The sequence below is a fragment of the Daucus carota genome, chromosome 8, assembly GCF_001625215.2.
Source record: "Daucus carota subsp. sativus chromosome 8, DH1 v3.0, whole genome shotgun sequence".
Taxonomy (NCBI): domain Eukaryota; kingdom Viridiplantae; phylum Streptophyta; class Magnoliopsida; order Apiales; family Apiaceae; genus Daucus; species Daucus carota.
Window position 1 is genome coordinate 24254934 of NC_030388.2, and position 22965 is coordinate 24277898.

The following is a 22965-nucleotide window of genomic DNA, read 5'->3' on the forward strand; positions in this document are numbered from 1 at the left end:
AAAATCTACGTACTGATAGAGGAGGTGAGTATTATGATCCGGTATACTTTCAATCTACTGGTATAATACATCAAACCACGGCTCCTTACACACCACAACAAAATGGTGTGGCAGAAAGAAAAAATAGGACTTTAAAAGAAATGGTTAATTCCTTGTTGTCCTACTCGGGTTTGAGTGAGGGATTTTGGGGTGAGGCTATGTTGACAACCTGTTATTTATTAAATCGAATTCCTAGTAAGAGGAATAAAATTACCCCTTATGAACTTTGGTATAATGAGTCACCAAAATTGAGTTTTCTGAGAGTTTGGGGATGTAGAGCAGTTGTAAGACTCACTGAACCCAAAAGAAGAAACTTGGGTGAACGAGGTATAGATTGTATCTTTGTTGGGTATGCTGAGCATTCCATCGCATATAGATTCAATGTGTTAGAATCTAATGACTATGTGCCTATGAACTCGATTATCGAGTCAAGAGATGCTATCTTTGATGAAAACAGATTTACATCTATACCTAGACCGAGGGACATGCTTCAATATTCTTCTAGTGGGAACTCAGTTTCTACTGAAGATGTTCATCAACCGTCTGAACCAAGAAGAAGCACTAGAGCTAGAAAAACAAAGTCTTTTGGAGATGATTTTCATCTTTATCTAGTTGAGGGTTCTAGATATGAAATTAAAGATCAATACCAATATTGTTTTATTATTGAAGAGGATCCAAAAACTTTTACCGAAGCTATGACATCGAGAGATGTTGCATTTTAGAAAAGAAGTATCTATTGGCATTAGATTTGTCCATTGACATTAGACATATCTATTGGGATAAGATGTGTCTATTGCCATTAGACAAATCTATTTGGATTAAGATGTGTCTATTGTCAAAAGGCACATCTATTGACATCTATATATAAATGTTGCATTGATCATTTCTAAAGAGATGGTTCATTTGAAATACACAACAATACACATTCTCTTTTCTTGCAGAATTTCTGACTTTATCCGATTGAATTATTTGGTGAACCACAAATTGTTAGAATATAAGATCCTGGAAAGGGCCATTCTCTAACACCTTGAGATTTTAGAGTAACTGGCCACTTGACATGGTATCAGAGCCAGGTTAGGCAGAGGACTCGGGTTCGATCCCTGCCACCCCCAATATTCTCACAATTTATAGTGGCACGAATGGCAAATTAATGCTCCAAAGATGAGCGCCCGTGATCCACTCTTCGACCCATAAATGGGCTCTCGAGTGAGGGGGAATGTTAGAATATAAGATCCTGGAAAGGGCCATTTTCTAACACCTTGAGGTTTTAGAGTAACTGGTTCCTTGACACAAATAACTTCAATCTGAAAGTGTTCGCACGACTTCAGAAAAATCCAAGTTACTACCAAATTCTACAACAAGTTTCACAGGCACCCATAATTTCACGAGTTGTCCTTTTTGCTAGAGACAACACATGCTTCAGATGAGAACCAAACTGGGTGCCCTTTGTCACATAATTGACTGATGCTTACCAAAAAGGGTGAGTATGGTACATGTAAAGCCGGGGTCTTACCATCCTAATTTTCGTATATTCAAAATGCTGGGAACCAAAATTGTACCATTATTCTAAATATTCGTATTGTATTGTTCCAAATTTTCCGGACAAGACGGGACTTGATTTAAGATATCCGAAACTCATAATAAAATGACATTAAAAAAAAGTAAATACCAAAAAAGTGGTTATTCTAAACAATAAAATTCCAATTTATACTTGGTAAATAATGAAGCAAAATAGAAAACTAGTTCAAGTAAAACAAATTATAAAGTCCAAAAAATAATATTAGTTATTAAACACAAAAATAAAAAGAAGATAATATGTATATTAAACTATATGTCATAATATATGATATATATTACTAATATTATACTATATATGTCATTTATATTTTATATATCAATCAAATTTTTAGTTATTCGGTTTAGTATAGTTCGGTACAATTCTCGGTACAATTTTCAGTGATATTTATATTTTGATTTCGTGCGGATTCTTGATAAAATGTCGCAGAGTTGATAGGATTTAAGCACAATGCTTTAAAATCCCATTGATTTTGGTGGGATTTCAAAAAACTTAAAATACACTGAAGAATGTCACAAAATCCATCATTTTATGAAATCCAAAAAAATCCATCAGCATTTGAATACCATCAGATTTTAATGAATTTTAAACCATCTCAATCGAATACCATCAGATTTTAAAGATTTGCACACTTCCAATATCCTTCCGCAATTCTCTTTACCATTTCCGGTGGCTAAATCGTGTTGGAAAAGAACATTGACAAATGTTTTAATTGGTAAATATTATAGCACATTTTAAAAAAAGAACAACAAAAAACACTATCATAATACTTCATTTTTTTATAAAAAATGATTTATTAAGATTATACTTACATAGTTAAACATCAATTAAACTTTATATGTATATGTGTGTGTATGAAATCTAACATCGAAGCTCATCTAAATTATTAATATGAAATATTATTAAATCTATAACAGAATCCATAATAAAATCCATGATGGAAACATGTGTATATATTTTATAATGAATTTTACATAGAGTCATGTTATTTCTTATCTATATTTATTATTAAACATGTTAAATGTTATTATTATTTAAGATGAAAGCTTAAATAACAGAAAATTTGATATTAATTCAAATTTTAGATGACATTCTATGGTGTTTTTCTTTTAAGATTGTTCTTATTTGAGACGGACCTACGGTTGGGCTGAGGTGGGCCCAAGCCTGGGTGCTCTTAACAGCTTTTCCAGTTGTCCTATATATCACCGGTAATTATTTTGGTAAAAACTAACTTGAGCCAGGACAAAAATTTGAAAGCCCAACACAATGCTTCTTATCATCCTACTACTGTATACTGTTATTGGTGAATCACCTGTAAATATGTTCGGATGTTTTGTTTTATTTTTACATTTAACTAGTTGAGAAGCCGCGCGTTGCGGCGGCCTATAAAAATTATATTAATAATTTAATATTAATATGTGTAGAATAAAATAAATTTATGATTATCTATAAAAAGTATATTAATGTTTCAAAATTAATATTTGTAGGATAAAATAAATTTATATTATAAAAATCTTGATGTAATACCAATATTAATATATAAAATTGCAAAATTGGAATATAATTCATGGTGAAAAAATGAAAATAAATTTATACACGTAATTAACAATTTAAAGCATGACGAATCTTAATTTTTTTTTTGAAAAGTAATCATGGTTTTGCATTGTCACCATCCTCCAATTTTTTTGGATTGATTGTGCATAAAAACATCTAAAAATCTGTGAGATAGCGGTCTATAACTACAATTACCTGTAACATCCTTTATTTTTTAATACTGTATAAACAACCTTTACTTAAAAGTTGCTTGAACAGAGCAAACAGATAATGGATGAATAATTATTGTATGCAAAGTAAATCATATAAAAATTAACAACAACAAACATGTCTGATGAACAAAACAAATATTATAAAAGAATAACCAACAAACATACATCAGTAATAGTTAATTTATTGATATCAACCATCAATATCATGTCAAGACTATATTCTTTTCTTGTGTTTAGATTTGTCGACTCCAATATAGCGGTCTATAACTACCTTTGCTTGCAACAACCTTTATTTTTTTAATACTGTATAAACAGCCTTCATTTATCGTTGCAGAATAATGGCACCTTCGAGTAAGAAATCGAGCAAGAGAACTATCACCAGAAAGAGGTAGGGTTGTGGTATTGAGAGAGAGGAGATTGTGTTTAGATTATCCGAAACCCTACAATCTATAGGGATATTTATAGGTGCAGAGAGACTTGTGTGCTGCTCCTTCCCATAATTAAATAATCTGAAACAAAATCAGATTAAAACTTTCAAGCTACCATATTCCATAAATAATTTGAAACAAAATCAGATTCTGAAACTTCTTTCTAATATACCCGAAACTAAAAAAAGTAGTTCTAATTTTTGATATTTTTCATCCAAAAATTTTAGAAAATTAGAAAAATTGAACGGTGCGATGTGAGAGGCGCCACCTACACGCCCCTCGCTTCTCCTTTAAAAATTGAACAAAAGAATTATCACGTAAATAAATTGTCTTTCCCATAATTAAATAATAATCTGAAACAAAATCAGATTAAAACTTTCAAGCTACCATATTCCATAAATAATTTGAAATAAAATCAGATTCTGAAACTTGCTTTTAATATAACCGAAACTAAAAAAGGTAGTTCTAATTTTTGATATTTTTCATCCAAAAATTCCAGAAAATTAGAAAAATGGAACGGAGCGATGTGAGAGGCGCCACCTACACGCCCCTTGCTTCTCCTTTATATAAGTATATTGATATTGATTTCAAAATATTATTTTTTGCTTATCATTAACAAATTTTAAATAACAAATAATTGTCTTAAAATTACCTAAACACACTTATTGTAATACTAACTCTACGTCATATTCCCTCCGTCCCACTCGTTTCTATACATTTTTTCGATGTCGGCAAATATTTTAATTCTTCTATAAATTATATAGTTCTATAATTTAGTTTTAAATTTTCTTTCTCTGAACAAAATTTAAATACCAAATTTTTATTCAAAAAATAAAAAATAAATTATAAAACTATACTTTACGAAGATATTAAAGTATGTGCCACATCCTCTTACTCAATGTATACAGGAAGAGGGGAAGTACTTATTTTCTGTTATGTTAAACTAGTTGAGAAGCCGCGCGTTGCGGCGGCCTATAAAAATTATATTAATGATTCAATATTAATATTTGTAGAATGCAATAATTTTGTGGATGTCTATAAAAAGTATAGTAATGATTAAAAATTAATATTTGTAGGATAAAATAAAATTTATATTATAAATTTTTTTGATGTAATACCAATAATAATATATAAAATTGCAAAATTGGACTATAATTCATGGTGAAAAAATGAAAATAAATTTCTACATGTGATTAACAATTTAAAGCACAACGAATCTTAATTTTATTTGTGTTTTTTTTAAAAGTAATCATGTTCTTACATTGTCACCATCCTCCAAAGTTTTTTGGATTGATTGTGCACAAAACATCTAACTTAAATCCGTGAAATGGCGGTCTATAACCACCCTTTATCAGTCTTCACTTAAAATTGCTTGAACGGAGCAAACAGATAATGCATGAATAATATTTTCATGTGTACAAAGTAAATCATATAAAAAATTAACAACAACAAACATGTCCGATGAACAAAACAAATATTATAAAAGAACAACCAACAAACATACATCACTAATAGTTAATTTATTGATATCATCCATCAATATCATGTCAATACTATATTCTTCTCTCGTGTTTGGATTTGTCGACTCCCACATAGCGGTCAATAACTAACTTTGCTTGCAACAACCTTTATTTTTTTTAATACTGTATAAACAGCCTTCACTTATCGTTGCTGAAGAACGGCACCACCGAGTTAGAAATCGAGCAAGAGGGAGAGAGGTAGGGTTGTGGTATTGAGAGAGAAGGTTGTGTTTAGATAATCCAAAACTCTACAACCTACAGAGGTATTTATAGATGGAGAGAGACTTGTATGCTACTCTTTACCATAATTAAATAATCTAAAACAAAATCAGATTAAAACGTTCAAACTGCTATATTCCATAAATAATTTGAAACAAAATCAGATTCTGAAACTTGCTTCTAATATATCCGAAACTAAAAAGGGTAGTTCTAATTTTTGATATTTTTCATCCGAAAATTTCAGAAAATTAGAAAATTAGAAAATAGAACGGAGTGATGTGAGAGGCGCCACCTACACGTCTATCGCTTCTCCTTTATATGGAAACAAAATCAAATTAAAACTTTCAAGCTACTATATTCCATAAATAATCTGAAACAAAATCAGATTCTGAAACTTACTTCTAAGTTCTAATATATCTGAAACTAAAAAAGGTAGTTCTAATTTTTGATATTTTTCATTCAAAAATCCCAGAAAATTAGAAAAATAGAACGGAGGGATGTGAGAGGCGCCACCTACACGCCCCTCGCCTCTCCTTTATATAAGTATATTGATGATTTGTACATATATTTATAAAAATAAATAAAATAATATTTACATAAATACTATTTGCATAAGTATGTTTTAATTTTTTATCAGCCCGTGCAGTGTTGGCAAGCTGGGTCCACCCCTGTGTGTATGGCATTACTCACCAAAGAACAGTTTTGAAAGAAGAAAAACACAGAACACTTTAAGATCAAATATAGAAACTCATCTAAAACTTGAATTACTTTCAAATTTAAGCTCATTAACTCTTTATTATGAATAATAATAGTATCCGTCATGTTTAACTATAAATTAGGTTAAAAATAACATGATTCTATGTAAAATTAATCGTGCAATATATATATATATATATATATATATATATATATATATATATATATATATATATATATATATATGATTTTATTATGGATTCTATAATATTTCATAGTAATACTGTGGATGATTTTGGATGTTAGATTTCATATATTAAGTTTAAATGGTGTTTAACTAAGTAATTATAATCTTAACAAGTCATTCTCCGTGTTATTCTTTTTTTTTTATAGTGTTCTGTGTAGAGTGCAACCCATATGTGTGTGTGTGTGTGTGTGAAAATAGTACATGAAAGACTAATATTTTATTGGACACCTTAGAGACCATATATGTTCTACAAGCTAAACATGTTTTACATATTAATATACTTTACAACGTGTTGCTTGCAAAACATATATAATCTTCAAAGTCTTCAATAAAAAAAAAGGGTGTCCATATATGTGATATCATACTCAATCATAAGTCTCTTGATGATCTCAGTCTAACATATACTCCCTCTGTCCACATTTCCTTACAGTTTTTTTTCATTGCTTGACACCCATTTTAAGGCGCATATAAAATATAGTTTCATAACATAATTTTAAAAAAATTCTTTTTTTATAAAAATTTAAACATTAAACTTTTATTCAGAAGAAAAAAAGTTCAAAATAATTTATCAAACTATATCTTATGAGAGTATTAGAATGTGTGTCGAGTCCCGGTCCCCCAATTGATGGGGACGGAGGGAGTATAAGTTGGATACGTATTTAGTATATCATGATAACGACAAATGTGGTCCCGGTAATAATTATTATAGAAAGAACTACCAAGTATAATAAAAACGTTGCGACAAATTTTATTCTTTATTAAATAGTATCCTGCAAGTTCATGTGAATCCCTTCATAAATCATTCATTCTCAATACAGCAGTGAAATTTAAGAGATTAGTTAAATCATGTCTTTAAATACTAAACACACACTTCTTTGTTAGTGTGCAAATCAAATATTCCTCCCTACCCATTCCAGCATCCATCCTCACTTCTTTTTACCATTTTCGATGGCTAAACTGTTTGGTATCAAAAAGAGCATGGACAAATGTTTTAATTGGTATGTTTTTATTCTTATGGTTTTGCTCACATGTTTGCTCCACAACTTTAATTTTTCAGTACCCAAAAGTAGATTCAGCACTTTCAAATCAGAAGGGGGAATCATGTCAAATACTAGCTGCCAGAACAGGTATATATATATTCAACATCTTCCGAGTAGATTCAATACTGATATCCTCAAAGATTGTTCGTCCATTCTAAAATGGCAAAATATGTGCATATTTATCTCCAATTTCGGAATCGGGCCTATTGCTCCAAATTTTGAAAATATTCTTGAGGATAAAGGTTGGTATGCAACTGACCAGTTTCTGTTAGAGGTCATTTTTCACAATAAAATGAAAAGGTACAAGTGCTTGACTAATGATTCTTCTTCTGCTACTGCAATTTTTGTGCCATTTTATGCTGGTTTGGATGTGAGTCGATATGTGTTAGATGGATCAAATGCCCAAAGAGACGAAAATTCACTAAGGCTAGCAAAATGGATAGTGAAAACCCGTGAATGGAAAAAAATGCAAGGCCGTGATCATTTCTCTGTGCTGGGACGAATCTCTATTGATTTTCATCGAGAAAGTGAAGATAGATGGGGAAGTAAATTACTTATGTTGCCTGACTTCAACAACATGACTTTTCTCAACATTGAATCTGATTCACGGAGTAGTAACGAGTTTGCCATTCCTTATCCAACTTATTTTCACCCATCTAGTGATATTGAAGTTTTTCAATGGCAAGAAAAAGTCCAAAAATTGAATAGATCATATTTATATGCATTTGTTGGATGTCGAAGGCCTAATATAGCAACTTCAATTCGTGATCAAATCATTCAACAATGCATCTCTTCTTATCCGCGTTGTAAATTGCTTGATTGTAATACCAGTGATTGTAATAATCCTGCGAATGTGATAAAAACATTCGGAAAATCTGTATTCTGTTTACAACCTGCAGGTGATTCATATACAAGACGTTCAACATTTGACTCGATCCTAGCTGGTTGTATTCCGGTATTCTTTCATCCAAGATCTGCTTACACACAATATGTCTGGCATTTACCTGATAATAGCACAAAATATTCTGTGCTTATTGATGAGGAAGCCTTGCGTAATGAAAATGTGAAAATCGAGAAGATACTCAAGGAGATTCCTGAACATGAAGTGGAAGCAATGAGAAAAGAGGTGATCAAGTTAATCCCAAAGATTATATATGCTCATCCAAGGTCAAGCTTGAGGACATTTGAAGATGCATTTGACATAGCAGTACAAAATGTTGTTCAAAGAATAAATAGTATAACCAAAAAAGAGAGACTTGAGTATTGATTTTCTTGTTGTAAACTTGGACATCACATAAATAAAACAAAATTTTGTTTTAGACACAACATGATGTATTTGCATTATATCTAAATACATTGCCCTTTGTGTTAGTTAGCCTAATGTCAATTACTGGATTAGTATTCAAACTTTGCATCTAGACATTCCCTCTTATGTTAGTTCTACTAATATCTCTCAGTTATTCAGTGTTCACATGAACTCATTACTTTTGGGGTATAACATTGTCAACTTAATGTTTTTATGTGAAACTTACTTGTTAATATATATGTAACATTTGAATGCTAAAAGTGAAAATTTAACATATATATATAGGGTCTAGCTCAAATGAGAACCACTCTTATGGTGAGATATGAGATCTAATCTCAGCAACTCATTTAAATACATTATATTCATCTCTCACCATTCATTTAATATTTTAATATTTCACCATCTTCTAATTCAACTACCTATCACCTTCAACCACCGCTGACCACCACCACCTCCGGCGACCACCAGAAAATCACCACCGACAAATATAAAATCACCACCATCAAACTAAAATCACCATCGGAAAACTAAAAATCACCGTCAGAAAATCAAAAATCAACGTCAGAAAATCAAAAATCAACGGTAGAAAATTAAAATCACCACACCACCACCACCCAAATCCGAAAAACCGTCAACTACAAAACATCACCATCGGAAAATCAAAAACACCCCCAAAAAATGAAAATCGCCAAATCCAAGCATTATTTCTACCCACCAGATTCTGTAGAAATAACCACTACTGTTAAACACTCCCTCCGTCCCGACCAATAGTATACATTAGGGGACGGGGACGCTACACGAATTTTAATGCTTTAATAAAATATAGTTCTACAGCTTATTTTTAAGATTTTCTTTTTCTGTATAACAATATAACATTTATACTTTTATATAAAAAAAAAATTAAAATAACCCATAGAAATATATTTTATAGGAGCCTTAAAATGGGTGTCAAGGAATGAAAAACAAACGTATACAATTGATTGAGATGGAGGGAGTAAAAATCACGACAATTTGAACATGAATCACTATGATCAAACCAAATTAACCACCAAACTATAACCATTATCTTCAACACCACCTAAGAATTATCCAATATCATACTGAAATTATTATATGTAAATACAAATCACCACAATCGATTAGAAATTTGATCCAAAAATCACTGATTTTTTCGATGAATAGATCATATACATCATAGAGAAGGTTTGAGAGAAGACAACGACAGATTCTTGCAATAGATTTAGGTATGGATTCAGCTTTGAAGATGGGAGGGAGAGAGAGAGAATGGGGGTTGGGTCGGTGGTTGGAGGCAACGAGGGAAGATAAGAGAGAGATGATGACGTTGGTTCAAGGGAGGTAGAAGGAGACTAGGGGGTGGGGGGATGGAGGGAGAGAAGGAGCGCGCACGGTGGTGGGGATATATATATTTGAGTGAAGATTGACGCTAGCTGGAGGTGAAGAACAGTGTTACTAACAACAAAAAGCGGTGGTGCGAGGATCAGGAGAAGAATTGAGAATATGAGCACCGAAAGTAGGTGGTTGGGGGAGAAAAATATGTGAGCTTGTGATTAAAAATTGTATTTTAAAATAAAGGGCTAAGATTGGATCTTAGTTCTCATTTTAATTATTTGAGTTATCATTTGAACAAGACCCTATATAAATATATAAATATAACAAATTTTTGTGTAGTGAAATTCTAAAGTGTTAGTAAACATGGATTTGTAATCTCATAAACTGAATCTGATTTAGTAGAGTACATTCTTCAATCACTTCAAAAATAATAATAATACACTTCAGAAATAAAAAAGCAAATATTGGTAAGAGTTTGTTAAGTCTTTTAACTTCTAATGAGTTTGGAGTAGGGAGGGGCCAACCCAAATTAAGATATATTCCGTTAAATTCTAAAAGATGCACTGTCAGTTGATGGATAATAACCCCACAATTTTGACATGTGTTATTAGGTCCCAAATATCGTGGAAGGAGTTGGATACAATATTATAAAATATTTTTGATTTTAATCATAGATTATGTGTTGCGCGATAAATAATCAATTATAAAAGGGGGGTGGGGGTGAATACAATTGATCCCCCCAAATAAATCAAATTATGAAAAAGATATTAAGAAATAAAAATTATTTTTAATATGAAAGTATCGTATAAAGGGGGGATTGAATACGATACTACCATTTTCACGATTTTGACTTGTGGATTATAAATTATTTGGTTCTCGAAATCTGAAACAACAACGACAATGTTCATGAAATATATCTTTATATATATATATTGTGACAACCCTGTTCAAATCCCGATTCTTTTCCGAAAGTCGAGTCAATTTTCGAATTTCGAATCCGAAAATAATCCCAAATACATTTGCCAACAGCAACAACTTGGGTAATTCACAAGGCCACCACAGACTCCCAAAAGATAATGATTTGTTGGTGCAATTAGTCGTAGTCGTTATGCTTATAGACTAAACTGAAGTCTCCACACTCCTTGATGTGGAACTGGGGTGTTACATATATAACCTCGAAGGGTGTTATAATTCTAATACAAAGTTAGCTACAATGACAACATTTACAAACAAACACAATCTCGAGTCTCTAAATATCTATCTTGCTTAGTTATGGGTTTGTGTATTTGTAATTTGTGTGCACTACGAGTGTTTTTATTCAAATGAAAAACTTAGCATCTATTTATAGGCTTCTCATTGCAACCGTGGTTAGCTCAGGTCATAGGCATCTTTGAAAAGATTTCATTGCTCTGCATTCTTCCTAGCGCCAATACTCTCTCTCTCACCCTCTTTTTCTATATCTGTGTATGTATTTGATGTTCCCTTGCGCCAAGAATACTTAAAATATTTCAATTCAATGTCTCCTTGCGCATTAGAGTGAATGTATGATTGCTCCATATATGCGACTATGCGAGGCACAATGCCGGTGAAGCTGAGATGAAAGAAGCTGCCAGAATAGCCAATGCTTATCATTATATCAGCCCAGCTGAACAGGGCTTTCATCCCATGTTGGAATGAGGGTTACGACACTCATGTTGGAATGAGGGGTGTGGACACCAACTGAACAAGACTTCCAAATTTTTAGGGCCTCCAAAAATTTCTGGCCCATTTATAGATATATGATATATGAGCAAAAACTAGAAGCATGACTCATATAAAAACTTTCCATCTTTAAAATTTACACCTTATTTATGAAAAAATACATCATCTCTATATTTTTTTTATTAATATCATCAAGTTGTTTTTGTATAAAAAAATTATTATCATTATAAAAAAAATTAAAATTTTGATATTATATTATGAGCCCAAATTTTTTATATAGCATAGGGCCTCTTAAATGTTTAAGACGGGCCTGGGTGTGGATCTAACTCCTAATCAGAAACCAAGAATTGCAATTGCTCGTGTAGTGTTGAAGAATGCTCCCATTTTGTTACTGAGGCTAGTTTGTCGATTGAGTCTGAGTCAAGCCGAGTGGTCCAAGAGGCTCTTGATACATTAGTCATGGGGAACAAAACAACTATTCTGATTGCCTATAGAGCTGCAATGATAAGACATGTTGTGGTGATGTTACGGTGTTGATAGAGGAGCGGCAAGAGATCCTTCACTTGCATCTCCATAAACAAGTCCTGAGTTTGAATAACATTCAACCTTTCCGGCTTCGGATATACTAACGAAATTATGTACACACGAAAAGCATTTTCTAATTACAATTGACTACTTAGCTCTGCTGTTTGGGTGGTAAATGGTAATTTCAAAATAAATTGGTAGAATTTCTAATTGAAGCAAATTATAAATCAGAATTTTTCTAACTCTGTCCAGCTGCTATAACACTAGCATCCTACAATCTAGGATTGCCTACCACTAGTGACACAATTAAAACATACTGGAAAAATGTGAGCCGGCCTATGAAACTCGAAGAAACATTTCTGAAAAGATGGTTGTTGAAGTTTGTGGCAAGGCTGCTGTTGGTGCCCCTGATGTTTTTGGAGACTGTATGCACATAGGGTGTAGGTCCCTAACAATCATATGTTAGGAGCCATTTAAACAACAATCACCTGAACAGCTGTTGGATCAACTAATTGACGGTGAGGATTTTAAAATTTTTTACATCTTTCCGCACTTTTTTTCCGCGGACAGATGCCATTCCGCGCTGCTTCACGCGGATCCAGAAATGTATGTGCGTCTGTATATAAAGGGTAATGAAAAGAGAGAGAACAGACTAAACAAAGAAAGTGTTTCTTGAAATTTGGGCGAAACACTAAATTTGAGCTGCATCTTCATTTTTGTTTTCAAAATTTGATATTGATAATATATGTTTTTTTAAATCTGGTTTCAACCTAATTGCTAGACTTTTGGGTCTTCTTTAAATTTGCAAAACTAAAATATTTAATTTTTGTAAAATAAATGTACAAAACATATTTTACAAAAATTATTAGATTTATTAGATTTTAAAATCTAATAATTAAGTACATTTATTTTAAAACATATATCTTTGTAAAAACATATATGGACTTTCTTTTAAAAAACATATTACAAAAATCTATCTATTATTTCATATAAATAATTAAAATCTAATAATTATTAGATTTATTAGATTTTTATATTATATATATATATGTAATATAAAAATAATTATTAGAAAATCTAATAATTATTTATATATATATATATATATATATTTTACATATATGGACTTTCTTTTATTAAAAATCTAATAATTATTTTAAAATCTAATAATTAATTTTTGTAAAACATACATATATTTTTTATTTTCAAAAGAAAATCTAATAATTGTAAGTACATTTATTTTAAAATAAATATATGTTTTTTTAATATGGACTTATTAGATTTTCTTTTAAAATAATTGTAAGTACATTTATTTTACAAAAATTAATTAACCATAAGTACATTTATTTTACAAAAATTAAATATTTTAGTTTTGCAAATTTAAAGAAGACCTAAAAGTCTAGCAATTAGGTTGAAACCAGATTTAAAAAACATATATTATCAAAATCAAATTTTGAAAATTTTGAAAACCAAAATGAAGATGCAGCTCAAATTTAGTGTTTCGCCCAAATATCAAGAAACACTTTTCTTTGTTTAGTCTGTTCTCTCTCTTTTCATTACCCTTTATATACAGACGCACGTACATTTCTGGATCCGCGTGAAGCAGAGCGGAATGGTATCTGTCCGCGGAAAAAAAGTGCGGAAAGAAGTAAAAAAATTTTAAAATCTTCACCGTCAATTAGTTGATCCAACGGCTGTCGAGGTGATTGTTGTTTAAATGGCCCATAACATATGATTGTTAGGGACCTGGACCCATATTTATATTGTTGGGCTTGTTTTCTAATATCGTTAATTTTTTTAGGACTAAAGGGTTTAATTTTTGGTGATATTAGGCCCGTTTAGCTAAAGGGTGCTTCTTAGGCCACATTTGTTAATTGGTGAACCACCTGACTGAACTGAATGAATGGGTTTTACTCATCCAGTTTGTTTGTTTGAATAATTATCTAGCTGGACGACTTCAAAATTCAACTGGAGCAAAGATCTTTAAATATTTGACTGAATTATTTGGATGCTTTGCTTTCATCGTTGGTATTCAGAGCATCTCCAATAAGCTCTTTATTTGAGCTCTTCAATTAAAAAATAAAAAGTCATGCTAAAATTTGAGCTCCAAAAAACTCTTAGAAGCTCTTTAAAAACTTAAGAATCTCTTTTCTGTCCTCAATTATAGGAGCCATTAAATAGCTCTTTACTAATATTTTATTATAAGTTTGTTCCACTTGCTCTCTTTTTTTCCACTTTTTTTTTGTCTTTTTATGAGTTTAATATACTTTTAATAATATAAAAATAAATAAAGAGCAGATATAAAGAACATTGTTGGAGTACATGTACACTAAATTGCTAAGAGCTAATAATTTATATTATATTTAATAGTGATTCTAAGAGTCTATTGGAGATACTCTCATTTGTTGCTATTTTTACAAATCAGAAGTGATACCAATCAACTTCTGTACACATTTTTATATACATTAGTATCATTCTCCATTATATTTTATATTTCTTATTAATACATTTATATCATTTTTATATTTATAATTATTTAAATAATTTCTTATTAATACATTAATACATTTATATCATTTACATAAATTACATATATGTATTAAAATAATTATTAAATTCATATGAAAAATAATGTGAGATAAATATAAATATATAAGCTAATTTAACAAAATATAAAAAATTATAAGTTGTGTTATGTAGAAAAAATAATAAACTAACCTAACAAACAACATCGCGCTTTCGTCATTCAGATTTATCATTGGTTCAGAATTTTACTCATTCAGCAATCACCATACAGATTTAACAAATGACCTCTTACATCGGAAGAAAAGGAGGTTGCTTATAAGAGACATTTGATTGGAGGTTGCTTATAAGAGGCATTTGATTGATTTGAGTAACAAGCCTCAGTGGTGAGTTAAGGTTTTAGTTTTCTTGTTTTTGTTGTGTGTGTGTTTGATGAATTATTGTTGTAGCCTATTGGATGCGAACACAGAAGGGAAGGTGCCTGTGATAAAATTCGGGGAAGATGGGAAATGGATAGCTGAATTGTTGCATTATTTATCTTTAATAAATATATTAATCAAAAAAATAATTATTTTTTTGAATAGATTTCAAAAATCGGATTGGATCCGATTATCTGATTTTATAAAAAATAATGATCTGAATCCCGCTGTACATGGATTGGTACAGCGCTTTATGGGAATGTTTATTAAAAATATGATGTAATCCTGACCGCCGGATATTAATCCAACGGTTCAATATGTTTTTTAAGTGTTCTCTGATATATGATTGCCAAGGATCAAGACTCATTAAAATATGAATTTGTATTTTTTTAACGGGTTGTCTAACCTGTGCAGGTTAGGTGTATTTAATACACCATACAGTGGTTGTTGACGACTCATGGGAATGGATAACGCTAACTGCTTTTTATCTTTTCTAGTTTTTTTAATTCTTCTCTTCTTCCCCACTTCTCCATAATTTCATATTTATTTTTTGGGATAAATATCAAATAGATTGTTACGTCCAAATGTATCAATTGAGTCACTATTTTAGATTTTTAAAATTTAAATAAAAATAAATATTAGATAAAAAAAATTAAAAAAAGTAAACATGAAGTGTTGAAAGGTGAGGAAGAAGAGAAAAATTAAAAAAAACTGGAACAGATGAAAAGCAGTGAGCGTTATCCATTCACATTAGCTATCAACAATCATCGCGCGTGTGCCCTCAGGTTAAACAACCATTTCTTTTTATAAGGGTTTGTCTGGTGTGTACCCATGGGCAAATGCTAAGCGCATAATTTGATATATGTTTGGAAGATTTTGATTAGTGTGGTGGGTGTATTTGCAGAGGGATCCACTATTATTAATAAATGAGAGACAATCAAAATCTCTTAAACTTATTAAATTCCGCACTGAGCATGTGCCGATGTTCAAACTGTTTTTATAAAGCACATCACAATCATTGAGAAGTATCCTGGTGGGCTCCACCAAATCATATACTATACAGAATCGAGCCCAAACTGAAGTGTACGCGGTGATCAAAGGCCGTGGCTTTCTTCGAAAAAAATCAGCCTGGGCTTCAGAAATTTTCGCCCTTTCTCCGTCTCTCTCTGTCTGGCCTCAATCTCTCTTGCCCTCTCGCCCTCTCGCCCTCAATCTCTCTCTCTCTCGCGCTCTCTCTATATATATCAGCCTCTTCCTCAGACCTCAATCACTCTCTCTCAGTATCTATACAGCCTTAATCTCGGACCTCTCTCCCTCTCTCTCTATATATTAAGCTATGGATGATAAATTAACATCAAAGTTGAGGGAAAATCGTCGGCGTGTGGAAGAGAATTATATGAAAAATCGTTTTTGTCGTCCTGATATTTTCAAGCACAAAGCAGACGGTACTGCTGTTGATGAAGATACATCTAAACCGGGGAATAAGGTAAATTCATTAATTTTGTTATTATTTTGTAATTGTATTTCAGAGAATTAATTTATTAGTTACTTTGTCCATACAGAGAAAAGCTCCCTCTCCCGCTCCATTCTTGAAGGTAAATTATATATTTTATTTTTAAATTTTCAAGAGTAATTAGTATCATATATGTATATTTGTCACTTGCAATTCAACTAACTTGTATCTACTCAATGATGTATATTTGTCAGTATTATTTTCTTTTTGAATTTGCCTCGGGATATGCTCTTTTTGAAGTCCATGGAATGCATAAATTTCATGATGAATGGTTTAAAGTTTATGATAAATTCACTGAGTTCCGAGTGGCTGAGAAGTACATCAATAGCAACCCGTTTATTCTCATAGCTTTTTATCGCTTTTCATCTCCTGCGGACGCTCTCATTCAAATGAAGGCTATATGCAACTGTGAGTAAATTAATGAGGAGGTTATTACACATATTCTTCTGTTCTATTCCATGTGTGTCTTTTGCATAATAAATCGTGTATATTGTTTGTAGCAACTGTGACTAAGGAGCTGAAAGGTTTCATAGTAAATAGTCTTTCAGAATTAATATCCGGTTATCGGCTTGCAATTTCAAATGCTCTATTGGCACATAATATATATAAAGCAACAGGGAAACTTATCATATGCGGTCAAGTAATTCAACATGTCATGCGTGGTTTGCGGGTGAAATTTGACAAATTCATTGTCGGCTTGGAGGTTTGCGTTTTCTTCCCTTTAAGTAATCATTTCCAGCAGATTATATATGATTCCCTGATAACTAATTTGGTTATTTTTATTTTTTTTAGCTCGGAGACTTGAAAATGGCTCGACTTAATTTGGCACGCAGTTATCGGGGACATAATTGTGGGCGCAAAGAAAGTTCCACGGTGCAAAGAATTTTTCACAATGTTGTTATTGACAACGTTATAATTGTGCCACATAAATTTGAAGGGCTTTTTATCGCCAAGGGTTTGGGTAAAAAGAATTTTATCTGTACTAAAAATTTGGTACCTGGTAAAGTTCTTTGTGACGACCAATTAATATCTGTTCAGGTGAATCAATTTATTTATGATTAGTATATTGTCTAAATGTGTGTTAATTTGGCACTGTCTTGGTTTGCAAATATACACATTGATTGATTATAACATTTTCCCACTAAAAGGTTAGATTTTAACATATTAAGTATTTAGAACTACAGAATGGAACCCTTTTTATAGTGTTATCAGATGTTAAAACACAATAACACAACATGATGTGCTTTTGTTGCATTTTGAGAAAATGTGTGACCTAGTTTAATTGTGGTGAGATCTATATCACCTGTCTTATTTCAGAATGAGAATGATAAAACTGAAGTTGAGTACAGAGTATGGAATCCGCGTGTGTCAAAGTTAGCCGCTGCAGTACTCGGTGGTCTTACTAATATATGGATTGTAAGTGTTAGCATATATCATCATTTACAAATTTACAATAGCAAATGATGCAATTAATTAATTCATACTTATTGCTTCATTTAATCCGTTTTATTTTTTTTAGAAACCCGGCTCTCGCCTTTTATACCTAGGAGATGTATGTGGAAGTACGGTTTTACAATTGTCTGATCTTGTCGGCTCGGTAAGTTATTTGGTACATTCTTGGTCATTTATGTCTTTCTTTATTTTTTTGTTCCATATCATTTATGCATTGCCTAGATGTTTAAATATGCTTTATGTTTCGTTTGCAGGATGGTTTGGTCTATGTAATTGGGTTGTCAGATGTTGTTGCAAACACGGTGGAGGAGAGGTTGAACGTTATAACACTTCCTGGAAATTATTCTTTTTATAAGGATGACACCACGTTTCGAATGGCAGATAACTCCATGTGCCTTGGACAGGATTACCACATGGTTATCGGTATGGTGGATGTGATCCTCGGTGATATCATTTATCGAAATAACTATTGGCAGGTTCTTTTTTATCCATAACATGTTCACTATTTTTTTTAATAAATAAGCTAATTCATCACTATACTATAATATATTCTAATTTTCAGTTGGGTTAGCTACTCGAAGAAACTTATAATTGTATCGTGGTACTATATAAAGCTTGAATCGTTATATTGAACTTCAACATATTTGCATTAGAGATATAATCGAGTATTTTGTAATATCTCCATTAGATATTCTGTTTGTAAATATAATTGTGGTTTTGTTTTGAGCAGATGAGTTATATAGCTAGCTATGCTCTACACCATCTTAAAACAGGTGGTCATTACTTGATCTCTTCACGGGTATGTTTTTTTTTATTATGATATATGTTGTATTAAGTCTGCAAAGTAATAATGTCTTCGGGAGTTCTGTTAAACCATGTTGCAACTTGTGTGAATTACAGGCAAAAAATATTAATTTGTCTAGCCAAGTTAAAGATCCATTTGCAGACGATGAATGGCTTGCCTTTGGAAGGAAGATGGAGTTCAAGACAAATGAACTTGTCATGTTGGAATCGTTAGGGAGAGGGCATGTCATGACTGTTGGTGGTTACCGGATGGCATAGTAGTAGATGTATCTTACAAAGTCGCTAGCTAATTATGCAAAGTAATATCGATTTGTACATGTATGTACTGATAGGCTTGAAAAAGTGAATATTAAGAGACTTCAATGCCAAGGGAAGGTACTAGGAACACTAGACTGGGTGGAGCTATGATAATGACACTGGTTACTTGGCCTACTATTGGATTGCCGTGGAGTCAGCATGATCAACCAGCAGCAGCCGATGCCACAGATCCACAACAAGACTCCATTAAGGGCGCCCTAATGATCGCAGCAGGTTGTCTCTGCTGGGCCTGTTTTGTCATTCTCTAAGTAAGAAAGTTATTAGTACCTAATGAGCATGAAGTACGAGGAACACTTAAATTAATTGCAATCAAGTGTGCATGACTAGCATCTTGATTATGCTGTTATTGCAGGTAATTAACTTAACATAGTGTGCTGTATGTGCATAATATGACAGGCGATAATGTTGAAATCCTACCCTGCTGAACTTTCCTTAACAGCCCTGATATGTATGATGGGTACAATACAAGGGATCATATTGACCATTGTTGTTGAAAAGGAAAATACGGCAATCTGGGCCATTCCCTGGGATACCAAATTTCAAGCTGCACTCTATGGTGTAAGATTTATCTTTCTCTGTCTATACTGGTATCTGTAATCCATTGCAGATTCAAAGTTTTCTGCCACAAAGCCAAACAGTCATGGAGCAACATTTTTTTCAAGTGTCATATAATCCCGGAAAATAAGTTATTCACTAAAATTAAGAATCACCATGCTCCAGTTTCCACAGCAATATTCAAAAGAACTACTAATAATCCTGTCAAATTATTTTACATTAGTATTTGGTACTAAATATAAATTAGCGAGAGATGGTGCCCTTCTTAATTACCAATTGGTTTTACTGCTGTTTGAGATAGTGCATATCAAGAACAATAAGGAAAGGCAGAGTCTTTATAGAAGAGTAGAGAACCAAAAAAAGTTTACATGTTGCATAACTACACCAATAAAGTGTTTTCATCAAAAAAGTAAGAAAAGATTTCTGATATGAACTCGCCAATTTTAATATTCGAATGCAGATAGTCTGTGCTGGGGCTGGTTGCTATATATCCGGAGTGATAATGAGGCAGAGAGGACCTGTTTTTGTCACAGCCTTCGTCCCACGAAGCATGGTTATTGTTGCGATTCTGTGACCCTTTATGCTATCAGAACCATGCAAAATGGTATATATTCCTCCAGTACTTTACGAAATTAGAATGCTGCTAGAAACTTTCAACACCTGCAAGCAGGTTTAGGAGCATATTTACATAATTTATTGGACTTACTCTAATGCAGTTATTATAATTACATCCTTAATTTTCCATAACGGATACAAAGGTCAGACTTTGTGTTCTTGACTGACTCCAAGAAATACGAGTTGATTATCAAAATGGCATCACTTTCCTTAAAATTTTGTGGTCGGCGGACTTGTTGCTAGACCAACAGGCATATTCTAGTAACTCTTTAATTAATATCACATGCACATGTTGTTTGACTATAAAAAGGACATGAGCTTATAACAGATATGCACATAAAAAGTAAAGAAAATGAAGAGGGAGAGCTCCTTTGCTGTTTTCTTGGTGATTTGCCTTGTGGCTAAAGCGGCTGCTCAGCAAGCAGGCAGTGTGAGAGCCACTTACAATTTGTACGAGCCCAAAAAAATTGGCTGGGATTATCTTGCTGCTAGCGTTTACTGCGCAACCTGGGATGCGAATAAGCCCCTGGCTTTTAGGCAGCAGTATGGTTGGAGTGCCTTCTGTGGCCCTGCCGGACCTCTTGGCCAAGAATCCTGTGGCAAGTGCTTACGGGTAAGAATCAGCATCTACAATCTTGATGTTTTTTGTTAGTTCTTATTCCCTCCGTCCCAAAATAGTTGTCACATTTGGTTTTGTGCCGGTCAAATTGACTAAAATTTGACTGAAATTAATTAATATCTTATCAATTGACAAAATAAAAGAAATATGTCACCGGAAATAATTTTTAATCTACTTTAAGATGTAATTTTCAGCTTTTTAAATTAATGAGTGATTGACTTATAATCTTTGATCAAAACTTAGTCAATTATACCAACAAAAATAAAAATGTGACAGCTATTTTGGGACGGAGGGAGTATTAATTTCTGCTTAACTATACTCTCTCTGTTTTGAAATATAGGTCGCTTGACTTTTTGGCACAAATTTCTAAGTCTTTTGACCGCATTGTTAAATTTATTATTTTTGAAACTTTCTTTTTTTTCAATAAAAGTATATAATTAATATTATAATTCAGAAAAAGAAAAATTCTAAAATAATAATTTTAACTATGCGGTCAAAAACCTTTGGAACGTGTGCCAAAAAGTCGAGCGATATATTTCAAAACAGAGGGAGTAATAATTTATCTTAATTATATTTTCTCGTATATTTACAAAATGTTGGCATGCATGCAGGTTACTAATACGAGGACAAACGCTCAAGAAATTGTTAGAATCGTTGATCAATGCAGTAATGGTGGCCTGGATTTGGATGTCGGGGTGTTTAGGCGATTGGATACCGATGGAGTTGGCAATCAGCAGGGCTTTTTGACTGTCAACTACGAGTTTGTCAACTGTGGAGATTTAATTCATGCACTATCTTCGACATTGCTGCAGATCAATAATCTATACTATACTATAATTATAAGTCAACATTTTTTAAACATGGGTATAATTTATAATCCAAGGTTTTAATTATATTATTTGTGTTCGTCATTATTTATGTATTCTATCATTATGTATATGTGTTGTCAAAAATAAATAAAAAGATATATAATATATTCAGGCCCGACACAATAATTTGTGAGGCCCACCGCAAAATTATAATTAATTATAATTATGTTAATGTATATATGACATTGAAAATATAAGTTATAATTATTATATAATGTGGAACAAAAAATAAAAGTTATATATTAATTATTCACTAATAATATTTAGCAAATTAATGGAAAAGGCACAAAAACTATATATTTTAGCGCATGTAATTAAATTTAAAATAAAATTCTGACCTATATATATGTAATATCAATTTATATAATGATAATAGTAAGAGTAACTGATCAACTGCAAGATAAAATAATTATTAAATTCAAAATTGCGGGCTCTTGAAATTCTGAGAGGCTAATTGCACCTGCTATTCATCCCCTTATAATAAAAGTGGGTTTTTTTTTTATAAATACCTAACCTCTTGAAATTTTTTACAAAAATAACTTTCAATATTTTTAAAAATACTATTTTTTATAAATTATTTACAAAAATATGATTTGCAACTTCTACAACCTCATTTGGAACAACAGTTGCAACGACTTGCAACTTCTGCAACCTCGTTTGCAGTTGCAGAAGTTGCAAATCGTATTTTTTTAAATAATTTGAAAAAAAATTATATTAACTTGATAGTATTTTTGTAAATAATTTTTAAAAAGTTGGTATATTTATAAATATTCCAAAAATAATGTATCTTGCTGGGAGGATAATTTTTTTTTTTTCCCGTTGTAAAAAGAATATAATTTTCCGTTAAATAGTTCTCCGATAAAAA

At 31.9% G+C, this 22965-nt stretch overlaps 3 protein-coding genes across 5 annotated transcripts; all 3 read left to right on the plus strand.

Annotated features, from left to right (window-relative positions):
• Positions 1-7700: 7700 nt before the first annotated feature.
• Positions 7701-8798, plus strand: LOC108198401 (xyloglucan galactosyltransferase MUR3). The gene has a single exon (XM_017366156.2). The coding sequence runs from the start codon at positions 7701-7703 to the stop codon at positions 8796-8798; it is 1098 nt and encodes a 365-aa protein (XP_017221645.2).
• Positions 8799-16397: 7599 nt separating this feature from the next.
• Positions 16398-20968, plus strand: LOC108197314 (putative rRNA 2'-O-methyltransferase fibrillarin 3). 3 transcript variants are annotated; one of them, XR_001801991.2, is made up of 12 exons: positions 16398-16841; positions 16918-16950; positions 17063-17276; positions 17369-17571; positions 17661-17906; positions 18186-18284; positions 18388-18465; positions 18575-18796; positions 19051-19119; positions 19221-19690; positions 19839-20000; positions 20458-20968. XR_001801991.2 is itself a non-coding variant. In XM_017364897.2 (10 exons), the coding sequence occupies exons 1-10, from the start codon at positions 16692-16694 to the stop codon at positions 19380-19382; spliced, it is 1476 nt and encodes a 491-aa protein (XP_017220386.1). In that variant the 5' UTR covers positions 16398-16691; the 3' UTR covers positions 19383-19823. The 3 variants fall into 3 exon arrangements, 1 of the variants encoding a protein (XP_017220386.1); XR_001801992.2 differs by having other exon boundaries at positions 19221-19655; XM_017364897.2 differs by lacking the exons at positions 19839-20000; positions 20458-20968 and having other exon boundaries at positions 19221-19823.
• On the plus strand, positions 20965-22121 carry LOC108198402 (pathogenesis-related protein PR-4). Its single transcript, XM_064083794.1, has 2 exons — positions 20965-21225; positions 21843-22121. Exons 1-2 carry the CDS (start codon positions 20965-20967, stop codon positions 22119-22121), a joined length of 540 nt encoding a protein of 179 aa, XP_063939864.1.
• Positions 22122-22965: the final 844 nt, after the last annotated feature.

What these genes read in the sequence shown, in the direction of transcription:
- LOC108198401 (XM_017366156.2), top strand. Translation starts at nt 7,701, where the DNA reads ATGTGCATATTTATCTCCAATTTCGGAATCGGGCCTATTGCTCCAAAT.
- LOC108197314 (XM_017364897.2), top strand. Translation starts at nt 16,692, where the DNA reads ATGGATGATAAATTAACATCAAAGTTGAGGGAAAATCGTCGGCGTGTG. An exon ending in CATCTAAACCGGGGAATAAG is followed by an intron (nt 16,842 to 16,917) that starts GTAAATTCATTA and finishes TTGTCCATACAG; the next exon opens with AGAAAAGCTCCCTCTCCCGC. An exon ending in ATCGAAATAACTATTGGCAG is followed by an intron (nt 18,797 to 19,050) that starts GTTCTTTTTTAT and finishes TGTTTTGAGCAG; the next exon opens with ATGAGTTATATAGCTAGCTA.
- LOC108198402 (XM_064083794.1), top strand. Translation starts at nt 20,965, where the DNA reads ATGAAGAGGGAGAGCTCCTTTGCTGTTTTCTTGGTGATTTGCCTTGTG. An exon ending in CCTGTGGCAAGTGCTTACGG is followed by an intron (nt 21,226 to 21,842) that starts GTAAGAATCAGC and finishes GCATGCATGCAG; the next exon opens with GTTACTAATACGAGGACAAA.